The following is a 9,975-nucleotide window of genomic DNA, read 5'->3' on the forward strand; positions in this document are numbered from 1 at the left end:
AGCCTGAAAATCTCAGGACAAGGTTGCTTCCATTACCTCCTCACAAGTTACTTGGTCAAACCAGCTCAGCTAACTCCCACCCACTTTGGCTCTCATACTCCTAAGAGCAAAGACCTCACTCCGTGGTGTCCTCATGGTGTCAGGCTCTGCTGCTCTGAGCGTTTTCTGTGCACCTCCGAGTGCCTCCAGGCCCTGGGAGACCAAGGAGCCAGTGCTTGAACTGTTTCTGTTGGCAACACAGATGTATTTCTTTTATTTGGTAGTAAATAGAGTGGGTGTGTGTACATCAAACAACAGCAAGACAGATATAAACTTCCCCCCTGCCAGTAGTGCTCATTCTGAGTGGGGACACCCCCTTGGCAGATTCCTGTAGGCCAGAGCTAGAGGCCACACCAGAGAACCACAAAGCACTCACCTCTCCTTGCCCGAGTCTGGAAGTGGAATTGGGAGAAAAAGAAGGCAAAAAGGTCAGTGTGATTTGCTTTCTTTTCTGCAGCTGTGTGCTGGGTAAGAGCGATGGAGGTGTGGGTGGGAGCTATGGGACCCCTAGGACTTCAGTCTGGGGCTTTCAAGCACTTTGTTGAGGTCTAGGAATGTTGGTCCTCCTTGCCCAGGATCACTCACCGCTGCTTTCACCCCTCTGTATGGCACACCTGCACTCCCCTGGAGAGACCTGTGGGGCCTGAGCCCTTGCTGGGCAAAGCTGTGGTCCTCTCTAAAACTTTATTTTGCCCTACTCTCCGGGCTTTCAACCTCCTATGGCCCAGTGACCCAGCCTAGGGCCTCCTCCCCTTAGCAGTCCAAACAGACTCTACAAAGTAGCTAGGAAAAGCCCCCTCTACGGGGCCTAATATGAAGAGTCAGAGAGCAAGAACTGTTGAGTCCTAGAGAAACGCCCCACACAGCCAAAAAGACCCAGGGAAATCACTTCCCCTGACACATGAGTGGTCGTGAAGGAGCCCTACCTGACACACCTTCTCTCAGCTTTTTGCCCACTTGCTCCCTTGTGCAAGCCCTTCCTGACTGTAAGCTTTAAGGGATGCATTGTGTTTGGGTGCATGCATCTGGAAACATGCATGCTTGCGTGTACAAGTGTGCACATCTCAGTGTGTAGAGCAGATGGCACTGATCTTTTGACTTGCAAACAGTTGGGAGCTGGGTTGGAAGAGATTGAACAGCTGGGAGGGTGACTGGGCTGGATATACATTGGTGTACACCAGTCCTGTCTGGTGTCTCCTATGGGGATCTTGGATTGAGCTTTAGGCCGCACTTCTGCAGAAGTGCACCCAAAAGAGGATGGGGGCGGGGAGCGACAAGTGAAGCGGGGAATAACACAACTCTAGCTCTCACTGGGGCCTGTTTATTCAACTGGGATTCCTCACTACCGTTCCACCTCCAGGATGCCAAAGGGTATTGTTAGAGCACTGGACCATTTTTGGGTCCAGAGCTGAGGAATAGCAGGAGGCTGCAGAGCATCTCCTTGGAAAGTTTCCAGGAGGTACTCATTGATCGTATTCATCCAGGCCCTTTCCTTGCCTGGTACTCCAGGTGTTTTGTCTCAGGGCAAAACTACCCCAAGTCCCAGTTGCCAGGGGTTCCAAAGGGATCCCTCGGGGTTTCAACTAATGGAGAGGAAAAGAAGCTGGGAAGAGGTGTAGCTTGAGAGTGCAGTGTAGTTGAAAGTGCAGAGAAGAGCGAGATGCACAAGTCACTGAGGCAGAAGCAGTGAGGTGGAGTCACCTGGTGTGCCTCACCCCAGCGCTGATGTCTTAAAGAAATATAAAGAATCCTCATCTCTCCTGAGCGCCTTCGCTGCCCTCGCCCCCCTTGGTGATGGAGTGCACGCATCAGATTTTCATCAAAGTTCTATTAAGTGAAACATAGGTTGCAGGGCACCCTTTGATTGAAACAGTTTAAATTTTAATTGTGTTTTTAATTTGACATATAGTTGCAGAAAGGAATGACACTGCGTCGCCAAGGGGCGGTCGATTTTCTTAATTTCTCCCAGAGGAATTGATGAGTCTATCAGACCACTAGATTGGAAACCCATTAAAGCTCTCTGGTTAGGCTGTTAATTGGAACTTGATGGATGTGGGAGGGGGGGTGTCGGGACTCGCCTATGCTGATCCAATCTTCATGACTTTCTGTTTTCCAATAAATTACACAATTCATTTTCCAGCCGCAGATTACATAAATTGTACACCTCTGGGGCTCTCTTTTTCAAATAGGGAGCCCTTTCCCCCAAAAGCCTATTGCGAGATGTCATTTGCACCAAAGAAAGAACAGCAGAGGCCCTTGAATGAAAATCGAAACATAATCAACGTTTATACTTAGAAAATTTATTGAGATCATTTTCTCTGGTATTTCCTTATTTTAAAGTTTGGACGCGCCATATATCATAATCCACTCGCGTGAAGGGGGGGCAGACTGTGTTTAATATTTATCGAAGCTTGATTCCAAGATCAAACTTGTTTATGACTTCATCTGTCATTTCGGAGGGAGCCTTCTTCCACTATTACCCGGCTCAGCCAGCCTATTTCCCAACTGCCGCAGAGCAGAGAGGATCAATTTTTATTAGGCTCCTCGGCAAGTTTGCTCTGGGCCGCTTTAATATTGAGCAGCAGCGTAATCTCGGGACCTAAACTTTAAGCGTTCTCTCAGTCTCGGAAAGTTTATCATTCCTTGGAAGTCAGTTATGCCTAATTCTGAGGAAGGAGGCCATCCCAAAGAAAGGGAAAGGCAATCCTCCAGAAGTAGAGAGCGCAGAGCTATTCCGAGTCCAGAATGATGGGTTGGTGTGGGGTTAAAGCACTGATACACTTCAGGGTACAGAGACCAGGCACGTGTGGGAAGGGGTTTTGCAGCTACGCTAGACCCAGGACAGGGCATTTGGCCTCTTGAGCTGCTAGTGAAGTCTTCGGATGCCGGAAGGGGGTGGTGGGTGGCAGACCTGGTGTCTTGGTCCTCGTGGCCCCTACGGTAAGATTGCTGTTGGTGTTCGGTGTTCAAGGACTAAGGGTGACCGACCAATCAAGGGGAAACTAGAAGAGCTCCAGGCTTCGGGGAATAGAGCACTGAGGGTGCCACGTCTTCCACTTTGCCTTCTTCCCTCAGCCTGTGTGTGTGTGTGTGTGTGTGTGTGTGCGTGTGCGTGTGTGAACGTTTGCTGAATGAATGTGTGTCAATGCAAGCGGTTATACAAGTACATGCTCGCAGCTGGAAGGGTGTGGTGTGGTGAGGACCACTTCCTTAGAGCCAGTAGGGGGACAGGGCAGGTGGAACTAGCCTTAGGAGAGGGAGGAGTGGCCTCGCAAGGTTTCATAGTTTTCTGGTTTAGAGTCCTCAAGCGCGGCTCCCCAGTTTCTGGGGCATCTTTGGCCCACGTCAGCTATCTGGTCGCTTCCGACGGTCTCTGCCCGGAAATAAATCTGCTCTTCGGGCTTTTAACACCTACCTCCGCGGTCTCCCTCAGTCTTTCCCACAGCCACTCTCCCAGCTCAAGACCAAAGCCTGTTTCTCCCCGCTACCCGCTTCCAAGGGTGGAGTATTATGAGCAAAACATCTCTGAGCATCCTCTCTGCTTGGGTTGGTCATACCACCCCCAGCCTCAGTTTCTCCTTCATACAACGTGTGTGTGTGTGTGTGTGTGTGTGTGTGTGTGTAATCTGCCTCACGTTTGCTGTGAGAATTAAAGTGACAAAGGCTGAGGCGCTCCCAGCATGTTGCTGGCACGAAGTACTTGGGAGCTCAGAAAGCTTTAACCAACTCCTGCTCCTCCTACCCTCTGCGCTTAACCCCGGCTGGGTAGCTCCTAGCTCCACTCCCCAAGTTGCACAACCACTTCTCTCTGGAGGCTGTGTTGGCTGGGAGTGCCTAACAGAGGGTAGCTGTTAGCGAGAAAGTTGGGCATTTCTTCCACGCTCTCCAAAAGCGAGAGAGCGCGCCGGAGGGGCTGCAACGAGGCCCGGGAGCCTGCGCCGCAGCCGCGCAGAGGAGTACGCACAAATTGTATTTCAGCGCCGGGTCCTTCCGGGTTAATGAGCTGACACCATGATTAAAGCTGACCATTTGTAATGTGTCTCGACCCCGACGCCGAGCCCTGAAGAGGTTAATGCGGTGACGGAGGCCGGCACCTGCCCCTCGCCAGCCTCGCGGGCAGCGCGCCGCACAGCCTCTGGCCCCCACCCCCTCGCCTGCTCCTGTCCCGGCTGCGCTGCGGAGTCCTAATCAATTAGCCCATTAAGGAGACCTTCGAGGAGTTAAGTAGGCAGAGTTCTGCCACGGGCAGGGCCGCAGTCGGTAACTCACCGAGGCTAATGATATTATAAGCGCTTTACTCAATAACCCTGGAGCAGTGCGGGCGAGGAAGGAACTGCACCGTCATGGCGCAGCGTCTGGACATTTGTGGAGACTCATTCCACAGCCTCTTCATCCTTGGCTACATTTGGGTTGCACTTTAACCGTCTGGGTTCCCGGAATCTCTTGGCTGAGCAGTGTGAAGGCGCAATCCAGGGTTGGGCTTGCGTGGGCCCTTTGAGCCATGCCCACCCGTTTCCATATAGCTAATGTAGAGGACTGTGGCCTCAGATCCTTTTTTGCCTGCCTGCGTCGGGATGATTCTACATCAGGTAATAGCTGGTGTAGAAATTAAAGGCGGGAGAGCCAGGGCTTACAGGGGCGTTGAGTTAAGGAACCACGGTTTATTCACCTCCGTGCCTGGCTGGTTACTGGGAATCCTGACCCCACAACAGTCACTGTGAGTTAGGCGTTGCTTCCCTCAGTTTTAGGAAGAAAACCGAGGCTCATAAAGTCTAGATACCTTGTATAATTAAGGTCACTCAGCTAGTATTTGAATGAATTCTGCCCAATTCTAAAACCGTGTCCCTATAACCACCTCCTTCTGGGGACACAGAATTTGTTTTGTAATTCAGAAATATCTAATTTACAAAAACAAAAACTCAGGAGTTGTGAGGTGGCTCGTGGGCTATTCAGTAAAGGGTTAGGAAGTATCTGTTTTTGTGCTGCTAGCGCTTCGGGATATGCCGGTCCTTTTCTATCCCTTCCTGAGGCAGTCTTCAAAACCGAGAAGATGCTAACGAGCTCATTTACCTGAGGACAGGCAAGCTTTAACTGAGACTGGACTTGTTCAAGTTAACTTGCAGTGCAATAGGTGGTGTTGGGAATTGAACTAGGGTCTCTGGATTTGAGTTTTAGGGTTTCCCCAGCCCTAAAATCCTGTTGCCCGTTGGCCCGTGATAAGGATGAAGTTTACAGGCGGGGAAGGGTAGCAGTTGTCTATTCCTGGGGCTCCCAGTCATGTTCAAGGTAAGCGCATTCCGTAGTTTTAACCCACCCAACACTAGTGAGCTGTCGTGGGCCAGGGAGTGACAGCTCTGCCCTTGCCCTGGGAGGAAGGGGATGGAGGGCTGGGAAGGGTAGTGGCAGCCCCTCAGAACCGCTAGAGGCAGGAGGATCCTTCGCCCAGCAGGCGATGAGCTACTCCAGCTTGGAACCCCGCACTTCTTCAGTCCTTTGAGAGGCCGGGTTCCGAGTCGCCGCAGAGATCAAGAACTCAGGTTAGAACTTACGCTGCTTTTGGCCCTGGACGCCCCTGGACAGAGCTAATGCCCGTCGGGTTCGCTGCGTGGTTTGAGGGGCTCAAGCGCGCTGCGAGCCTGACCAAGGCTTTTTGAAATTTTCCGGGGCCACTCCGCGGCGCTGCGATTGGCCGCATTCGGGTAACCTCTATGCAAATGAGGCCGCGCCGCCTCCGCGCCGCGGGAGACCCAGCGAGCTGGAGAGCTCGGAAGGGGCATTCGCACCCAGGTTGGGCGGGTGCACCGAGCCCGGCGGGCAGGGACCCTTGCGCAGCCGTCCCGCGCGCGTGTCCCCCGCGCGGAAGGGACGCTTCCTCAGCTTCGCCGCCCCCTCCCTCTGGCTGCGCTCCCCGCCCCTCCCCCCTGCCTGCCTGCCTGCCTGCCTGCCTGCCTTCCTGCTTGCCTGCTTGCACCACGTTCCACCCAGATCGTCTCTAAAGGGAGTTCTTGGTTTCCTCTGATTTCTTATGAACCCAGGATGGGCAGCAAGGAAGATGTGGGCAAGGGGTGTCCAGCGGCCGGTGGTGTCTCCAGCTTCACTATCCAGTCCATCTTGGGCGGGGGCCCCTCGGAAGCACCCAGGGAGCCCGTCGGCTGGCCTGCCAGGAAGCGCAGGCTGTCCGTGTCCTCGGAGGAGGAGGAGCCGGACGACGGCTGGAAGGCGCCCGCCTGCTACTGCCCAGACTCTCAAGGTCCCAAGGAGCCGGGCCCCAAGCACCATCCCCCAATCCCTTTTCCTTGTCTGGGTAAGGATTGCACTTTGCCATCCTGGCAGCGAGTGAGCGCGAGGGGAGCGAGTCTGTGGGCCCCACCAGGATTGCGGAGCCGCGCCACCTTGGCCAGAGCTGTGGTCACTGGAAGTCCGGGGAGAGGGGATGGGACACACGCGCAGTGTGGTGCCTCTGGGGCGGGAGGCGATGGGGAGGAGAGGGGAACACAGACCCGGCGGGCGCGCAAGACTCGGAGTCTTTTGGAAGACTAGGTTGCAGGGAAAGTGAACCGCAGCAGGCCGGGTTCCCGGTCGGGGGTACATGTGGCTCATTCAATCTCTGTACGCGGGATACTTTCTGGACACAAGGTCTTTCAGTCTGGTGTGAGTGTTGTCTCCACTGCAATCTGTTTTCCCTCCTCTTTCTGTCTCTGTCACCCCCGGGGAATGATTAGCACTCTAAGATGATTGACAATTGTGCGTTTTAGAGATAGTTCCTCTTTGCAACATTTGATAAAGGAGGGCCCTGTGTCAGTCCTTAGCAAGATTTACAAATAAATGGCCTGTGTAATGATGCCACGCTATAAAGCTGCAAGAACTCTTCCAGCTCAGTTATTACAAGGCATCATCTCCTTTTAAATGATCTTAATGTTTTCAATCCAGACCTCCTCCCCTTGCTGCCACCTATTCTGTCACGGGGGGGGGGCAGAGACCCTCAAATTAGCTGGTTTCCTCTTCTGTTGCTTTTAAAGACGTGGGTGCAGGGCTTTGGGTGGCAGCAAGAGGGAGGAGAGTAAGGGGTTGGTGAAATGGGGCCGAGGTTGCAGGCGTCTGCTAACCCCCTGGTCCTGGGAAAAGCTGGGGGTCTCCAAGACTCTAGAACACCATGGTCTTCCTTTCTGTTCTCAGGTACCTCGAAGGGCAGCGGAGGCGCTGGGCCCGCAGGCTCCGATCGCACGCCTTTTCTCTCCCCTTCACACTCGGACTTTAAGGAGGAAAAAGAGAGGCTCTTGGCCTCAGGCTCGCCCTCGCCAGGGCCTGAGCGGCCGCGGGACGGCGGCGCTGAGCGGCAGGCTGGAGCGGCCAAGAAGAAGACGCGCACCGTCTTCTCGCGCAGCCAGGTGTACCAGCTCGAGTCCACCTTTGACATGAAGCGCTACCTGAGCAGCTCGGAGCGTGCCTGCCTCGCTTCCAGCCTGCAGCTCACTGAGACCCAGGTCAAGACTTGGTTCCAGAACCGCCGCAACAAGTGGAAGCGGCAACTCTCGGCGGAGCTGGAGGCGGCCAACATGGCGCACGCGTCGGCGCAGACTCTGGTGGGCATGCCGCTGGTGTTCCGGGACAGCTCGCTGCTGCGCGTGCCGGTGCCACGCTCTCTCGCCTTCCCCGCACCGCTCTACTACCCCAGCAGCAACCTCTCCGCCTTACCGCTCTACAACCTGTACAACAAGCTCGACTACTGACCTGCCCGCCGGCCGCGAGCCGCCCGCCGCCACCTGCCTGGTGCGGCTTGCGCCCTTCACAGGGCTCCAGAGCAAAAGGGCGTGTTTCCAGAAATATTAAGAAATACACCATGTGTATTCATTATCTCTTATTTATGGGCTCTGCCCTACTTTTTTTGTTTTGTTCGGGTATTTATCAGCATTCCTCAAGCCAGATCGCCTGCTTTCCACCTAAACCAAACCAATGCGTTTTGAAAACCATTTTTGGAGGGGGATATTCTCGGATCATGGCGGGAAAGGGAGTTTTGGCCAGATCAGCTTTGGTTAGTGGGGAAAAATATCAGAAAACACAAACAAAACCAGATGTACTCCTTACCCGTATATACACCTGGATATATGTATACGCACTCACAATCGGCCAAACCAAGCCCTCCGGGGATTTGGACATTGATCTAATCACTTCTTTTCGTTTCCTTCATCCCGAGGATGGGTAGGGACGAAATGGGGGATAGTTCAGATCTGTAAATATTTTAAAAGAAAAAAAATAAAACATTTTAAACATCGTTGCTAAGGAGGGACTGATTATCCTGCATAATAAGACTCAGGAGGCTTTCGAGCTTTTCAGAGGCAGAACTCCGGGTCGCGCCACGTGGAGGGTGGGGCCTGGGTCAAGGGTTAATGGTCAGAACATTAGCACAGCTCTGGCCGCACTTGGGCTGCGCACGCCCCAATCCCTATTTCTAGTCTCTATACTCTTTGAGAGGGCTGGGGCGCACTCCGGGTGGATATGGCTCCTGAGCCCGCGCCCGCCCGGAAAGACAAAGGCAGGAAGGCTGCTTATGCTGCTGAAGCAGTTGCCTTCCGGGAATGAGCCGGGCCAAGGGGCAAAGAGCATCTTTCTTGCACTGTATCGCCGCGGGCTTGGCCGAAGCAGGGCACGCCAGGACGTAGCTCAAACTATGCCGTGAGCCTCTTCTCCTCCGACGTGGGGCAGGTGGGGCGCTGCCTGTCAGCTGGTAAAGCGTCCAGTTGTGGCACTGAGCCTGGCGCGACCGGCTTACAGCCACGCAAAGTTTCGCGTCCTGCGCATAGCGGGAACAGAACGCAGCCAGGCACGCAGGGATCCCAGGTCGGAAAAAAGGCGCGGGAGGCAAAGGCGCTTCCCCACACTCTTTTGTTAATAATACAGTAGTTTATATTGTGCTTGGCTTAATGTGGAGAGGACGGGCCAGCACGCTCTTTCTGTATTCAACAGTGATGCGCGGGCGAAGGCGTCCAAGGACTGCGGTGTCCAGATACCGCCGCCTCACTGGGGCTAAGAAGACGCTGCACGGAGAGATTAGCTGCGCGCTCGAGTCATGCGAACAGCAGCCCCTCTCTCCCGTGACATCGTACCCACCTGTTCCTTGTAAAATGTAGGAAATGGAAACACCAGGAAGCATCACGTAGACCTCCAGCCTCAGGCCAGTATCCCGCTAAGCTGGTGCAAAAAACCTGGGAGTCTGCGGTGTAGAGGCCGGAGCTCAACCTCTAGAAGGGAAACATTTGGGTGAGAGACTTGTCTCTTTGAGCTAAAAGGGATCAAACATCTTCATTTTGTGAAATATACAGATTATCTGTAAACGTTTCCTGACCCACACTATTCTGTGTTAAACGCCTGACCAAAAAGATTCTCTGATACTGTCCAATTTTTTCTTCTTGTATTAGCTTTGAAAAATCACTACTATTCCAAGTCAGAAGGATGTTACCCAAAGATGCCATTGTACTTGGTTCAGTTGCATTTATTGCACTTCAGCCAAGTTCACATTGATTTTAGTGAATCCTAGTGTGTGTTGAGAACCTACACTAAGTTTTGGGGGTCAGAGAGAGAACAAAAGTGACATGGATCAGTTTTTTAATTTATTCTGTGCATATATTTCATTTCACTGAAGATTTTTTCCTCAGATGACCCTTCTAAATTCTTTCCCTCTAATGTTGCTATTTAATATTCCATTCAGAAACAATCAGATTACTTCTGATTAACTTCTTGTGTAAGGATAGTCCATCCATATCATATTTGTTTGCATTATGGTTTGATGATGGTTTTAATAGTATTGAGTCAAATTCACTTTAGGCTTGCTTCTGTTGTAGGAAGGAGTTTCCTCTAGTAATATAGGCATTTAGTGATAGAGTTTATTCTTAGATTTAGGGAAGGATCCTTTCCCAGTTTGTGTTAGATAGTGTATAT

General features: G+C 52.7%; 1 protein-coding gene across 2 annotated transcripts; it reads left to right on the forward strand.

The window, feature by feature from the left end:
* Positions 1–351: 351 nt before the first annotated feature.
* On the forward strand, positions 352–8,306 carry Hmx2 (H6 family homeobox 2). Of its 2 annotated transcripts, none has more exons than XM_005401958.1 (3): positions 352–467; positions 6,075–6,343; positions 7,216–8,306. In XM_005401958.1, the coding sequence occupies exons 2-3, from the start codon at positions 6,076–6,078 to the stop codon at positions 7,767–7,769; spliced, it is 822 nt and encodes a 273-aa protein (XP_005402015.1). In that variant the 5' UTR covers positions 352–467; position 6,075; the 3' UTR covers positions 7,770–8,306. The 2 variants fall into 2 exon arrangements, with proteins under 2 accessions (XP_005402015.1, XP_005402016.1); XM_005401959.1 differs by lacking the exon at positions 352–467 and adding an exon at positions 5,441–5,576.
* Positions 8,307–9,975: the final 1,669 nt, after the last annotated feature.

The sequence above is a fragment of the Chinchilla lanigera genome, unplaced genomic scaffold, assembly GCF_000276665.1.
Source record: "Chinchilla lanigera isolate Chin_1 unplaced genomic scaffold, ChiLan1.0 scaffold00076, whole genome shotgun sequence".
NCBI lineage: Eukaryota > Metazoa > Chordata > Mammalia > Rodentia > Chinchillidae > Chinchilla > Chinchilla lanigera.

Coding starts and splice junctions, on each gene's coding strand:
- Hmx2 (XM_005401958.1), top strand. CDS start 6,076: ATGGGCAGCAAGGAAGATGTGGGCAAGGGGTGTCCAGCGGCCGGTGGT. Junction 6,344..7,215: donor AATCCCTTTTCCTTGTCTGG/GTAAGGATTGCA, acceptor TTCTGTTCTCAG/GTACCTCGAAGGGCAGCGGA.